This window comes from Benincasa hispida, chromosome 4, assembly GCF_009727055.1.
Source record: "Benincasa hispida cultivar B227 chromosome 4, ASM972705v1, whole genome shotgun sequence".
NCBI lineage: Eukaryota > Viridiplantae > Streptophyta > Magnoliopsida > Cucurbitales > Cucurbitaceae > Benincasa > Benincasa hispida.
The window spans coordinates 44,384,794-44,401,378 of NC_052352.1; the positions used below are offsets into that span (position 1 = coordinate 44,384,794).

The 16,585-nt window shown below is 37.2% G+C and overlaps 1 protein-coding gene across 3 annotated transcripts in view; it reads left to right on the forward strand.

Annotated features, from left to right (window-relative positions):
• The window catches only part of LOC120075558 (RNA-binding protein 2-like), a 39,447-nt gene that overhangs the window by 10,978 nt on the left and 11,884 nt on the right, over positions 1–16,585 (forward strand). Inside the window, exon 8 of one of the 3 annotated variants that reach the window (XM_039029049.1) lies at positions 11,804–11,899. The exons of the other annotated variants lie outside the window; for them this stretch is intronic. Within the exon in view, the coding sequence (XP_038884977.1) occupies positions 11,804–11,884 (81 nt within the window). The 3' untranslated portion in view covers positions 11,885–11,899. Of the gene's footprint in view, positions 1–11,803; positions 11,900–16,585 lie in introns of those variants that run through there. 3 annotated transcript variants of the gene reach the window in all.

Sequence of the window (16,585 nt, forward strand, 5' to 3'; positions counted from 1 at the left end):
CTAAGAGGCGGACAATGATGTACCTATCATTCTAGGTAGGACATTTCTACCAACAGGGAAAGCCCTTATAGATGTTCATCAATGACAACTAACTATGAGGATGAACGACCAAGAAGTAAAGTTCAATGTATTCGACGCATTGAAATACTCTGATGAAATGGGAAGTTGTCAACTTATTGACGTGTTAGAGTGGGAATTGGAAGAAGATAGAATTGAAACTAAGTTGTTTTGTGAGGAAGAATGCAAAGAAGAATTCCAAGAGGAATATGAAGAAGAAGTCATCAATGCAATGACGCAAATGAAAATGAAGATTGAATCCCTAGACCTAAGCGATAGGGATCTAAAAAGGACAAAACCATCGCTTGAAGAACCACCTATTTTGTAGAAAACTTTGCCTGCAAATTTGAAATATACATACATGGGAGAAGATAACACATTTCTAGTTATAATTTCTTTCCAACTAAATGCCTCTGATGAAGAATCCTTAATGGACATGCTCAAACGCCACAATAAGGCCATTGGATGGACCTTAGCTGACATCAGAGGCATAAGTCCATCATATTATATGCATAAGATTAGATTGGAAGAGGGACGTACAGGGACAATCCAATGTCAACACAGGTTAAACCCAGCGATGAAGGAAGTTGTGAGAAAGAAGATCATTAAGTGGCTTGATGTTGAAGTCATTTATCCTATTTCAGACAGCCAGTGGGTTGGTCTAGTTCAGTGTGTGCTCAAGTAAAGGGGTATGGCGATTGTCACTAATAGTGAAAATGAATTAATACTTACTAGAATAGTGACAGGGCCGCGAATATGCATGGACTATCGAAAACTCAATGCGGCCACCAAGAAAGATCATTTCCCCTTACCTTTCATAGATCAGATGTTAGACAGATTGACAAACAACGATTTTGTTTGCTTCTTGGATGGTTACTCAGGCCATAATCAGATCATGATAGCACCTGAGGATTAGGAGAAGATCACATTCACTTGCCCTTATGGAACGTTTGCATTTTGTCGCATGCTGTTTAGCTTGTGCAACACACTTGATACGTTCTAGAGGTGTATGATAACAATCTTTTCAAACTTCCTTGAACAATTTGTTGAGATTCTTATGGACAAATTCTCTGTATTCAGGCATTCTTTTGACGAGTGTTTAATCAACTTGGAAATTAAAGAGATGCGAGGGGACTAACCTCATGTTGAACTGGGAAAAATGTCACTTTATGGTGATAGAAGGAATTGTGCTTGGGCACAAGGTCTCCTAGAACGATTTGGAAGTGGACCGTGCCAAGGTTGATGTAGTGGCAAAACTACCACTGTCTTATGATATTAAGACATTATGAAGCTTTCTGGGACACACTGGTTTCTATCAATGCTTTATCAAAGGTTTTTCCTAGATTGCTAAGCCTTTTAGTAACTTACTCGGACTCAATTAACCCTACAACTTTACTAATTCATGTAACCACACATTTCAGACTCTCAAGTTAGCTTTGACTTCAACACCTATTCTCATAACACAAGATTGGTCGCGTCCATTCGAATTAATGTGCGATGCAAGCGATGTGGCAGTAGGCGCCATGCTAGGTCAAAGGAAAGAAAAGATGATTCATTCAATTTACTACGCGAGCAAAACTTTGAACGAAACATAAGATAACTATACAACCACAGAAAATGAGTTTTTATAGTACTATTCACTATAGAGAAGTTCCGTGTGTATCTTGTTAGATCAAAATTGATCGTTCACACTCATCACTCGACGATCAAGTATCTAATGGCAAAAAAGGATGCTAAACTGCGATCGATCAGATGGATTTTATTGTTCTAAGAATTTGACTTGGAGATTGTAGATCGCAAGGGCACAAAAAATCAGGTTGCCGAACATTTTTCAAGGCTCGAGAATGAACCTTTTCAGCAAACTAACAAGAGATCAGGGACTATTTTCTTGATGAACAATTACTGAGTTGAGAGTAGAAGAAAATGAGTTATGGTCCGCAAATATTGTGATTTGCTTAGTCTGTAGGATGTGGCCAGATGATTTTAACCACCACCAGCACAAAAAGCTATTCCATGAATGTAAATTCTACAAATGGGATAAGCCCTTCCTATACAAGTTAGGGCTTGATCACATTTTGAGGAGATGCGTTCCAGAATTTGAAGTGCAAAAGATTCTGTCAAAATGCCATGAGGCCACTTAGGGCAGGCACTTTGGAGGACAAAGAACAACAACAAAGGTGTTGCAAAGTGGTTATTACTGATTCACGTTGTTCAAGGATGCTCGCGCCTATGTGGTCAATTGTGACCGCTGTCAAAGAAGGGAAACATATCTCAGAAGAGTGAGATGCCACTCACATCGATCTTGGAGGTTGAATTATTCGATGTATAAGGCATTGACTTCATGAGACCGTTTCCATCATCAGGCGACTACCAGTACATCCTCCTGGCTATGGACTATGTATCAAAATGGGGTGAAGCTATCGCCTGTACAAAGAACGATGTGGCAACCGTATGTAAATTCTTGAAGAAGAATATCTTCATCCACTTTGGTACGCCTTATGCTCTCATAAGCGACGAAGGTATGCACTTCATAAATCACATTATTTCTAAACTACTAACCAAATTCAATGTTAATCACAGAGTAGCCACCGCCTACCACCCATAAACAAACGGTTAGGCAGAAGTATCCAACAGAGATATCAAATCTATTTTTGAAAAAGTAGTGAGCACTTCAAGGAAAGACTGGGCAGAACACTTGGATGAGGCCCTGTGACTATCGTATCGCGTATAAAACTCCCATTGGGATGTCCCCTTACGTGTTAGTGTTCGCCAAGGCATTCCACTTACCCTTAGAGTTGGAGCACAAGGCACTCTGGGTGCGGAAAAAGATTACAAGGAGAAAACGAAGGTGTGGCATGACTTTTATGTTGGACAAGAGGTTTTACTTTTTAATTCTCGTTTACGTCTTTTCCCAGAGAAATTAAAGTCAAGATGGTCTGACCCATTTGTCATCAAAGAAATTTTCCCACATGGTGCCGTAGAATTGACGTGAGACGATGGGACAAACACATTCAAGGTTAATGGCCAACGCGTTAAAGCATACTATGGAGGTGACATCGATAGAGACAAGTCCTCTATAGACCTGGCTGGCCTTGAGTAATGGTGAACGCATGGATGGTCCCTACGATGGACTCGACCACACTACTTCAGGGACGCATCCAATATTTTTGTCTTAATATTTTGGCTTAGTTGCTCTACTTTATTTTAATTTTTCATTCAAAATTTAGTGAATTGTTGTCTGCAATAGATATGATTGTTTGGAATGCAGTTTGTGAAGTTGTGTTTTTAAGTGAAGCGAAAAATGAAAGTGGATGAGGCGATGAGTCATTGTGGCGGCGAATAATTGTATTGTTCCCACCCAATTCAGATCATCGCCTGGAGAGGAATTCCAAGGGTTTTCTATTCGTTAGGAGTGGAAGTGTGCCACGTCAGTGTCAAATAAGCATTTAATGCGTAATGATTATACTGTGACATCAGTCCCATATGCATGATATCTCATTTTAAAACCCTAACGTGTTTCTTCTTCCCCTTCGCTTTCCGATTTCCCGAATCCTCAAGCTTCCAAATTCTCTCAACTTTCTAGTGATCTTTCAACCTTCCAACGATCATTCCGAACTCAAAACTCCTTTTTCCTCCCATATTCCTTATGCTACACCTATGGCCGATCAAAAGAACAACACTTTTTCACCCTCAAGAGTCGACATTGGCCCTAAAACCAAAAACCCTTCACCTTCTATCCCTCAGCCGTGCCAAAATCGTCCTATGACTTCGATCGCTCATTTTCGAGCCTCCCTAAGCACTCGACGAATTTACTCTGCTATTAAAACCAGACATCAGAGTTCCTCTTTCCAAGCTGTTCCGAATTCCCAATTGCTCCTTCATCTGCCTGAAACCCTAATCAAACTTTGAACCTTGAACCCTTGGCAGATATTTACCCGCTTAGACCTGCCCTTTCACGCTTCTCTTCACCGCATAAGAGCAAAAGCAAAGCCAAATCTCCAACTACCAAGCAAGGCGAGGAGAGGGTTCGCCTCGATGGTCCTGACTCGGGGATCGCCCAACGACCACTTCCATTAGCTGTTAATGAAATGGTGGGAATAAGTAATAACTAGTAGAAATACAAGTTATTAAAGCTCAAATTATTAAAACAATGGGAGAAAGCGATGGTAAAATAGGTAATACTATGATTGAATATGCCAAACTAAAAGAAAATTGCGATCGTTAACGCTCATTGCATAAAAGTAGTTAAATTGCGTTATTCTGTGCAGGTACAATGCGATGGTGCATTTGAGTTTGCGATCCAAGGGCATAATGCGATGGCTCGTTTGAGCTTGCGATCTAAGGGTACCTCAAAGATGATCGCATGATGACTTTACATAAAGGCGGTAGCCTAATGTAATGAAAACATGATAGCACGTAAAGCTGATAATGGTCAAATCGGAAATGCAATTGACGGTCGTTGAAGACCATACTGTTGCAAATAAATTGAACTTCCGGTGATTATCAGACGGCACAACAGGGTATGGAAATTAATACTGCCCATCCATGCAATCATTAGTGAGAAGAACTACTTCGCCTAGAAGTATATAAATACCCAATGTTACCAAATGTGCGCGAGGAAGCGAGCCAAAGCCGAGGGAAGGGAATTCTTGAGAAGAAATTAATTTTCGGAGAGGTCGAGAGACTGCCAGAAACAGCACGAAGGAGAGACACCCAACCCTTGCGAGAGCAAGATTCTACAATTCGAGAAAGAGTTGAAGTGATAAGAGCAGTGTAAAAAGCTAGAGGAAGCAAGACATTGTTTACATGGTTTGATACTTCTTACACCATTTATTGTTTTGTACTCAAACACGTATTTGCAAAAATGGAAACTTTATTTCAATTTATGTTCAGTCTCTCCACACCATGCATGAGTAACAAAATCTGTGAATGGGTTGAGAAGTCCTTAGTTGACATGACTTAATTTATGCACTTTATGCGATCATCTTATCTTAGTATGCTTCATTCATCATTTGGAGTACTTGTAAGAGTAGTCTGAAGATAGAATTTAGACTTGAGAGAGTCAGATTAGATCGCATAAGCAAGAGTAGAGACTTAGAAATAAATTCAATCTGCTACATTTCATACACATTGCATGCATCCTAGAAATAGGAAATGTGGCATTATGCATTGAGAAATGTAGTGCTTAATATTTGTGTATTGCATGATCGCATGACTTGTACAAAATCTTAAGAAATGCTAACTAAATCTCTTCTCAATCCCTTCATCACATACTTGTTATAACACCACCCTTTCATCGTTGCGCATTCAATTCCATCGCTTTAGAAAATCTATATTAATTTACCATCTACTTCTTAATCACCATCGCAATAGGATCAGGGAGTCCGTCGCATATCTATTTAATAATCCCTGCGTTTGACCTTGGACTTACTAGGACCCCAAGAAGGCTTATACTTGGGCTTTGTTAGGAAAACTTGCATGATCATCACATCCACACATCCTTTCATCGTATGATAAATCAATGCATCAATAATCGAAGCAAGGTGGCGGGATGAAAAACATGTCTTTGGAGACATTCCGAAGTATTGAGAGAAATAAGAGAGGCGATGAAGAAGAGGAGGTGAACCAGACACAAAGAGAAGAGGTTGGGAAGAAGAATGCTGAGAAAAGAAGAGTGGAAGTCTTGCCGCATGGGTTACTCCCTGCAATATGTAGCCCTGAAGAGCTCGCAGCCAATCGTCCAAGTCCACTCAGCTCTAATGATGGGCCCTCGAAAAGGTTATTTGTCGGCTTCGAAAAGAAGAAAGTAGAGGAGGAAAAGAATAACACCGAGCCAAAAGGTGAAAGCTCAGTAGCTAAGTTGCTGAAGAAGAGAATCGCTGAAGAGAAAGTTGGGGAGGCGGCAACTAATTCTGAGGTCAACATTTTTTTGTTTGTTGAAAAAGAGGAAGGGTGGTGCCACTTCAGAAGAAAACAAAGTGCACCCGGAAAGATGATAAGGTCGAAGAGATTATTCTCCTCACGTCGTTTTTTGGGGAAGTGGCTAAAAAGTTTGCTGAAAAAAATGGAGAAATTCAAACAAGGGCTTAAGAAGGCACAAGAGGAAGTCCAAATCCTCGACGCTACAATCGATCTCTAAAAGGAATTGCAGATGAGACTTTGGAGGAAGTTAGTTTTGCGGCCAGAATTAGGCGTTATGTTCCCAATGATAGTGTAAAGACGCATAAAGCGGAAGCTAAAGAACCATTAAGCACTCTAATTATACTTAATTTGAGAACAAAACATGTTGAAAAATAAATTTTAACAAAAAGAGGGTTTCATCATGTATACCTTTAAAGATTCACCTAATCCTTGCTATATCCATGAAATTGGATCTCCAAATCTCTACTAGATCACCAAGAGGATTTTCTCTACTATTCTCAGCCTTGAATTGAGTGGTGGAAACTCAAAATTGAGAGGGTTTAAGAAGGATTGAGAGGGTTTGAGAGAGCTTGAGAGCAAAATCTGTTTCTGCTGAAAAATTCTCAAAATTCAGAATGCATAAGCCTTCAATATCAGATAATTGAAGCTTTTATTAAGCTCTAGCATGCAAGCACTCAACATTTAGCAATTTGACACTTCAAATTACACTTAGTGAGTGGTCTAGGTGTTGAATTATGGAGAACTCCACTAAGAAATTGAAATCTTGGACAATTCCACCAAATTCAATTTTCAAATTTAATTTAATTCAAATTTTCAACTTAATTAAATTAAATTTCACAAATTTAAAATTGATTTAATTTAAATAATTAAATAAATAAATTTAATTAATTAATTAATAATTTAATATCAAATATTAAATTAATAAAACATCTAATTTAAACATGAATCCTATTCATGTAATCAATATTTAAATATTTTAAACTCTTCAATTACGTTTAATTTTGATAAATGTAAATGTTAATTATATCAAATATAATTATCCAAACCATTCAAACCCTAAATTGAAATTTGAACACTTCAATTTCACTCAATTTTCTAATCCAAGGTTTAATCTTTTACGATCTAATAGAGGGACTTTATGGACCTACAGATCATGAGCTCCAACGATTTGAGATTAATCAGTTAAACTCTTTATCCCAAATTAATCAATATTCATTAACCATCGAGACATACCACTATAGCTTGATGGTTGCGTAGATATATTTATGTCCGCTTGAGTTAACCATGGTCTGTAAGTCGATTTTTCACAGGTTGTTCGTATTTACAGCTAGGTCAAAATTACCATTTTATTCCTATAAATACATCTTGCTCCTTAAGTCACCACTGAGCCTCTATTGAACAATTGGTTTATAGTCCAACTAATAAACCATGTCCCTCTCGGCCATGAGAGGGTGAGATTCCTTTGTTCAAGACTAGGAATTAGTACTTAAGAGAACAACTAATCTGCCTAAATGGGTAGGAGTAAATGGACTATGTCCCCAACTATCTATCCAGTCTTATCCCAAAATGGGAGGCTTGTTGAGCAATTTTGTTAAATTTTCCTCACCTATGCAAATCAAAGGATAATCCCGAATAAACATGAGTTTATAGTTGACTCAGGATTAAGATTGAGTTACCCTAGGTCACTGAAGTGAAATAGTTAGTTTTAATAGTAAATGATCGTTATAAAGAAAAGTGATTATTTCGTGGTCCGGTCTTATGCAAACGTCTTTTGCATAGGATGCCTCCACTCTCATGTCTCCACATGAACGATTTCGGGATCACATCGTTTGTATTAATATACAAAGTAGACCACATCCATAGTGTCTCTAGAATGAGGTACTCAATCTCATCCATATATTTATAGACCCTTTTGGTTATATACTATAACTTGATCTTCTTTTAAATCTCTACATAAAGTTTAAGTATTCATACTATAGCCACAGATTCGTTTATTGGATTTTGTAATGCAATTTCAATAATACTTTTATTGAATAAATTCTTCAACAATACTTTTATTGATAAATAAAATATATTTCCAAAATTATGAACCGTGAGTATTAGGACATTCCCAACACCCAAACTGCGAAAAAAAGGGGGATACAAGGGTGGTGATAGTTGAAGGAGAAGATGAAGAAACAAGGCTGGCGATGGAGTTAACAAATGAACTCAAAGCTGAAAGTGATGCGCAGAAAAGCGGGCCATCTAAGGCTGAATGCATCAAGAAAAAACTAAAATTGATCAAAGAGGAGAAGAAGAGAGATGACAGTTGAAGAGAAAAAGAAGAAAGAAAAGCTGCCTGCAAAGGAGAAGAACTGAATCTTTTGCTTTGTTCTCATATTATTATTTTCACCTTCATAAACGAACTACCCTATTCGATTGGTCAGGAGTATAATAGTTTCTCTTTTCCCTTGCAACAAGTCGTGTGCCAATTATTACAAGAAGTAGGCTATACGAGAAACTTAGTTGACACTCGATGACTTCATTAAGGTACTTGATAAACTCTTTTGCATAAATGAAAGTTCTTAATTTATCTAGTTTAATGTTCTTCATTTTTTGTAATTCTTTTGCATGTTCTTGGTAATTTAGGCATAAAAATGGATGTAGAAATTTCAGTCGATTGATTAGTTGTTGATTTATTAATTCACTTTCAGGAAAAAAGTTAAAACACAAGTTGTCAAAACTATAATGAAGTTTGTGATGTTCCATTTAGAACTTAGACCAGAGTGTACACATCTGCTTCAGTTCATCTCTATTACAAAAAGTTGTAATGGAAGACAACTTGTAACTGAGATCAAATCAATGTCAACGCAGACAAAACAAAAAACTACATGATTTCATTGGAATATCTAACCACACTAATTTATCAGTTTATACAATTACAACCTGCGGAGAGGGAAGGGGAAATCAAACAAAAATATCCTTACTATGTTCTGGGCTTTCTCAAATTTCTCCTCTATAACCGCCTGATCCAAAATAATCTCTTCTTGAACTTGCAATTGCCATGCTTTTCTGGTGCTCTAACTTGGGGCAGTCACGGATACGGTGACCAAGTCCACCACAATAAGCACAACCTTTGACACCACTTGCATTGGTGATCGCTTCCACGTCCTCCATAGGGTCATTCAGCTCGGCCAACACCGGTGGAATTCTCTGTTTTGCTTCTTGCAGAAGGTGTTTTAAATCAAGGAGAGTTGTTTCACTTTGATTCTTGTTTATGAATGTTGTTGCAATTCCTGTCTTACCACATCGTCCTGTCCGTCCAATCCTATGGACATAGTTCTCAATTTCAGCTGGCATATCGTAGTTGATAACATGTTGAATGTCTGGAAAATCTAAACCCTTTGATGCAACATCAGTAGCAACCAATACATCTTTCTTGCTCGCCTTGAAGGAAGATATAGCATACTCTCTCTCTTCCTGATCTTTTCCTCCATGAATTGCCACTGCTTCAACACCTTTCAAGAGTAAATACTCGTGAATGTCGTCTACATCAGCTTTATTCTCACAGAAGATGAACATATCCTTCAACCTCCCAGGGGTTGCAACAACAATATGAACATTCTTCTTCACAACCTCTATCTGTGATCTCGTATCCACTCCACCTATGCAAAGTAAAGGCTTTAGTTCTGGATATCCAGCCTCCTTCATGGGAATTAAAAACTGTTCCACCACTTCATAAGTCTGTCTAGCAAGCTCCCTTGAAGGACAAATAGTTAAACCAAAAGGTCCTTCTGAAACAATGGGCATCATGACCTCTTCTTGTAATGCAATCATTATCAAAGGAAGAACAAAAACTAGGGTCTTTCCTGAACCCGTAAATGCAATTCCAATCATATCTCTGCCAGATAAAATCACTGGTAGACCTTGGACTTGAATGGGAGTAGGTTGCACGATTCCTTTTTCTTTCAGTTTTAAAAACTGGTTCAGGGAGTCTCATGTCCTTAAAATTTTTAATAGGCGGAGGAATCTCGTCGCCACAACTATTATGTTCCTCTGTTTTCTAATCAAATCACATGCCTTTTTCGGCATCCTCCTGATAGGCAATGGTGGCTTCCATCCAGTTAATAATGGCTCTGTGTAAGTAATGCCTTTTGCTAGTTCACGAACTCACATTAGAGTTTTACAATGAGATAGATGCTCGATCTGTTGGGATTGACGTTCTAAATCTTGTAGGGTTCTATAGTTTGTAATTGTAATGTACAAACATCTTATTTATTTAATAAAATATATGATGTTTTATTTCAATTTTAATTGCATTAATCACAAACCAAAAACTAAGATCAAAAGTTATCTTGTAGCTTAAACATGTATGTAGAGACATACGGGTGGATCATGTTTAAGTGATAACCTAAAAGACCGGTAGTAGATGGATAAAGCTAGATACCTTATCCTAGTGATACTACGAGTATAATCCGCTTTGTTGATGTTATAATTGTTGTAAAGTGCTATAAATGATTTGATCCTGATCATCCATGTGGAAACATGTGAGCGGGGATATTCTATACAAAGGAGTTTGTATAAGACCGGACCACAAAATGTTTAGTCTCATTATATAACGCCGTTCATAGTAGAGACTTACATTTCAGTAGGATAACTATAGGTAACATGACCTGAGTCTTAATTTAGTTGTGAACTCCTGTCTATGAAGGCAGTCATTTGATTTGTATGGGTGAGAGTGGTCAAATCGCCGACTCAATAAGCCTACCATTCTAGGGATTCGTCTGATTGGGGAGCTGGAAACACAGCTACACAAGAAGGAATTAACTCCTTCCCCAACGTCGGTCTAAGTAGATAAATTGCTCCCTTAAGGACTGATTTCAGGGCTTGAACAATATGGCGCAACACCCTCTCCTGGCTCGAGAGGAGTTCGATCATAGTTGGACTATGATTTATTGTTCATTAGACGGATCAGTGGTACTTAAGAAGTTAGATGTAATTACAAGAGCAAAACGGTAATTTTGGCCAAAGTGTACTTACGAGCAATTTGTGAAGGGTCATCGTACTGTTGATTGGTTATATTCAATAGACACAGAAATATATCTGTAGTGCAAAGAGTGCAGTTGTCGGTCTTTAGTGGAGTGCCCGATAGTTAATGGATGGTGAATAATTTAATTAAAGAGTTTAATTAATTATTCATGTATTGTTGGAACTTCAAACTATAGGTCCATAAGGTCCCTCGGTAGCTCAATGAGAATCCGTTTTTGGATTAATTTGAATTATTCAAATTAATTGAGGGAATTAATTATATATGATATAATCAATTTAATTTTAATTATATATGATATAATTACTATAATGTATTTGATACATTATAATATAAAGTTTATTTGAGAGGAAATAAATATTTGAATGTAATTCAAATATTAATTATATAAATTTGATTCAATTTAATATAAATCGGATGTATCGTAAAAACCATTGGTGAGAGAGAATTGAAACTATAGGTTATATTGTATTTGATACAATAAAGATCTATAGGTTATATGTTATATTTGATATAACATATTGTTTAATATATATTATATAATAAATTAGTTATCATATATTTTTTATATTAAATGATTTATTAAATAAATAAATTATTTAATTTATTTATTTTTTCAGTTTTGGGAGAGAGTTGTAACTCCCTCCCCCTCTTTCTCTCAATTACGTGATAATGAATGGTTAGTTTTTTGTTTCTTCTTCCTCTGATGTGAAGACACAGAGAAGAAAAAATACATAAAAGTTCTGTGAGATTCCCTTCCTTCTCTCTCTAAAAATCTCTCACATCCAAAATGGTCAGAGTTTACAACTCCTGGGATCTCATCCTAGAAAATACCGAGGTAATTGTGGTAGTGCCCATTCTCCGAGGGATTTCTATTGAAGATTCGTCTTCAAAGGTAAGGGTTTCAAACCCTAATTTATTCTTCTATTTTTATTTTTTTTCCGCATTTTATAAATTCCGTTTTTTAAATGCATAATTTCTATTATTCTCTGTAAAATCTAAATTCTGTAAATTTTGGAAATTGGGATGATTCGCTTCTGCTTAAGAACCTTTAACCAGGTTTCTTCAATTGGTATTGGAGTCGGGTTTTGGTCCAAAATTTTTCAAAAATTTCAGAATGATTTTACAGTTTAATGGTGGGATCGAATGTTCTGTGATAGTTGTCTATGAATGTTGTTTGCAATAATGGATGTTTCGAGATTGGACTTTTAGATTTAATTATTTTTCTTTTACAGAATTGTTTTGTAAGGGCCCATGTTTTGGGGCATTAAATCGTTATCGAATCTGTAATTTTATGTTGTGGAGTCGTTCGTGATGTTCCTAGTCGAGTTCTGGAGAAAACAATGCGAATTTAAGTGGTGTTTCGAAGGAGTTCGAAGCAATACAGTGGACGACTATATTGTAGCATCGTGATGCTACGATGCTGCGGACCTTGATCTTCTTCGTAGCGTCACGACGCTAGGGCACGACGTTGCAACGCTCCGAGATGGAAAAGATGCGTGGTCTAGCTTCGGTTTACGTGTGGTTTGTGTTCTATTTGTGTGGTTCGGTTCGTTCTCCGATTCGAGTAGTTTGGGTTTCTCTGGACCGGCTTGTGGTTTGGTTTGAGCGGTTCAAGGCTTGGTTTACCTGTTTTGAACCGGATGACTATTATATTGTAATATTTAGATTTAATTTCTTTTAAGTGTCCAATCCCAGTCCATTAATTGTTTTTAAATTATGCATGTGATATATGATTTATTTTTTTCTCATATGCCATAATGTATGTCATATAGTATAAAATCTCACCATAGATTATGCATTTAATTTCAAGTATTATGTTATATTATAAATGTTATAGTATATTTAGTTGCATGATTTATTTTATAGCATGCTCATGCATCATATAATATAAATGTTATAATATATGCATTCATGCATCAATAACATATCCATGCATCATTTATATTATAAGTATTATAATATATGGTTGAATGTATGGATGGATGATTGTTATAGCCTATGTCATTACCTTATTATATAATTGTTATATAAGTTAGTAATGAAATAAATTTGCATGAAGTATGACACTACCTTAGGTACCTTACAAATGTTATAATTTACTAAGTAGGTCAATTACATACATTACATTAGGTACCTCGTGGCACCCTATGAATGAAATGTTTACATGATGCTTTATTCAAACTTCAACAATGGATAGAGTTAATTTAGTTTCATGTCCAATCAGTTTTTTCCTATGGTTGGCTCATTGTAGTAGAACTCTAGAATCTAAAATGAGGGGTTACACTTACAAGAAATGTTAAGCGAGTTTAACAATTTCTGGACCGAACAATCGTGACTGATAGTTACAGTAACAAGGAGTTGTTCGTATTGGTTGAGATTGTCTCATTCTAGTGAAGAGGCACTTGATCACCCTACGGTGGTTTTTGTCCTACCCCACTGAAACATCATTGCAATTAGATGTCACTTAGGGTATATTATATTATTTTACTAAAAATGATTGGTTTTTCTAAGCGGTTTAATGTAAATAGACTAATATAAATAATTTGTATGGTTTTAGTAGACTTATTCATAATGAATTTTGTAACTCTTACGCCGCTGACAAATTAACAGGTGAAAGTTACACGTCTTGGAAAACTACGAGCAATACAATCCTAATCATCGATGACCTACATTTTTGTCCTAATGGATGACTGTCCTCCTGTTCCAACTCCAAATGCTACTCGAAATGTTCGAGAAGCATACGAGCGATGATTATTCAAGATATGAGTAAGTTTATTTAATACAACATAAGTTTGAATCCTTTGAAAATTAAAAGAATTTAAAGGCCGAAGTTAAAAATGTTGGGATTAGTGTCCTAATTCTCCTAGAGTCTCGTTGTTTTGTAAAGATACACATTGTTCAATGAATAAAATAAATGTTATTTATTTCTGGCATTTACTCAGATCCAATAAACAAAGCTCCTTGGTTATCTTATGTGAACTTAAGCATGTATATGTGATATACAAGTAGATCATGCCTTAAGTGATAACCTAAATCGGTCTGTAGTATAAGGATTAAGGTGGGATACCTGATCCTGGTGACACTATGGATACGATCCACTTTGTAGAGATTTGTAAGTGTTGTAAACTACTACAGATGGTTGATCCCAACCATTCATATGGAGACGTAGAATGGGGGTGTCCTATACAAAGAGTTTATATAAAACCTGGACCACAAGATGACTAGACTCTGTATATAACGCCGTTGATACTAGAGACTTGCATCTCACCTAAACGACCATAGGTGACACGACTTCAATCCTGAGTGTTTTGTGAACGCCTGCCTTTGAGGGCGTTCCTTTGATTAATATGGGTGAGAATGGCCAGATTTTCAACTCAACATGCTTACCTTTTTAGGGACTTGTCTGATCTGGGAACTGGGAACTCAATCCACAATATGGAATTCACTCCTTTCCCGAAGCAGGAATAAGTAAAGAGATTGCTCCCTTAAGGGCTAATTCCGGGGCTTGAACATAGTGGTCACAACTTCTCTTTGGAAGAGAAGACTTGGTCATAGTAGGACTATGATTTACGTTCATTAGAGGGATCAGTGGTACTTAAGGAGACATATGTAACTACAGGGGCATAACGGTTATTGGCCCAGTTGTACTTACGAGCGATCTGTGAAGGGTTATCGCACTGCTAATTGGTTAAGATGGACACATAATATATCTTTAGTGAGGAGAGTTCAGCTATCTGTCTTTATTGGAGTGCCTGCCAGTTAACGGATGGTGGATTTCGTGACTAAAGAGTTTAGTCAGTTATTCACGTACCGTTGGAGCTTTGGATCTACAGGTCCATAAGGTCCCCTTAGTAGCTTGGATTCATGTTGAAGGATCAAGTTCTTAGTGTTGATTTAAAAGTTTCAAATTGACAAGAGGTATTTTGATTATATATGATATAATCGGTATGATGTATAAGATACATCTAGTGGAGGATTGATGTAAATGAGATTTACATTAAGTACCATGGAATAGAAAAAGAACTATGGTTTATATGTTTCATGAGATGAAATATTAAAACTATAGCTTATAATATAGTATGATAAGTTGGTTATCATATGTTTATAATAATATTAATTATTAGATAATTAATACTTTTTCTTTTAAATAACCAAAGTAGTGTGTGATTATTGATCATGGTAACCGTGAGTATAAAGGAAAGTGGTTTCCTATTTTGAAAAAGAAGTTTCAAAAAAGTTTGAAAAGAATTTGAGTTTTCTCTCCGGTGAAAAGAAACTCACAGAAGTCGTCAAGTAAATATAGATTTACTAAACGACGGATGGGCTAGGTAAACGATCGTGCAGGTGCTAGCTAAACGATCGTGCAGTGTTTACTAAACGATCGCATAGTTTTGCTAAACGATTGCTGGCCCAAGGTAAACGATCGTGTAGAATCGACCAAGCTAAACGATCGCATAACTTTTGCTAGACGATCACATAGCTTTATCTAAACGATTGGGCATCGATGTATATGATAGGTCTCCGACTTCTCCCACTTGCCCAGCTGTGTACACGATCTGTCTTTCCTCTGTTCGTCTGCCTCACACCAAGTCCGAACAGAGCCCACCCTCTGGATTCTCACACCGAGAATACCAAGGTCGCCTTGTTGGTGGTGTCAGACTCAACTCGACATCGTCGAGGTTTTCTGGAGGCCATTCGTGGTGCTTTGGAGGAGTCCGTTCATGGTGTTGCGAAGGAGTTCGTGAATGAGGAGATCGTTGAGGACGAGCGCGAAGTGTTCATACTGTGTTGCGGTCGTGTAGATCGAGCGCTCGTGGTTGATGTTGTTCGATCAGAGTCGCGCATCGGAGCGTGGAAACGCTTCCGCTGTTGTTAGTACAGTTTTTCCCTCTGTACATTTGATGTTCATGCTGTAATTTCTCTGTAATATTTGCATAACTGCTTGTATGGAAGTCGACTATAAATATATGTTGATTCATGATTGTAATTTGGAATAGTCTTGCTTCAGCTGCTCACAAAAATCTCGAGTGTCGATTTCCTTCAGAAAATGCAACAATTAAGACATTTCGATCTGATTGAGGTGGAGAGTTCTTGGATCTTACATTCCAGAACTGTTTGATAGAGCATGAAATTATATCCCAACTCTTAGCACTTGGTACACCTTAGCATAATGGTGTATCAGAAAGGAGAAATCGAACCCTATTGGACATGGTTCAGTTTATGATGAGTTACGCTTCCATACCTAATTCGTTTTGGGGTTTTGCAATCGTGTTCCATCCAAGAGTGTTACGGGAACACCTTTAGAGTTATGGAATGGTCGTAAAGCTAGTTTACATCATATTAGAATATAGGGTTGCCCAGTGTCACAATCGCTCTTTCGGAAGCTTCTCTTAGCGATTGTGCGGCACTTGTTCCTGCTCACGAACAAGTCAGCCAACTCGAATACGGACTGCCGATGGCACACCGAGTGCCTCTCGCAACCTCCACCCCCATTTTAGGGAAAACAGTTTTAGAAAACGGGTTTGGAGAAAAAGGTTTTCGTAAGAAGTTTTTGTGAGTGTGAATAAAGAAAGAAAG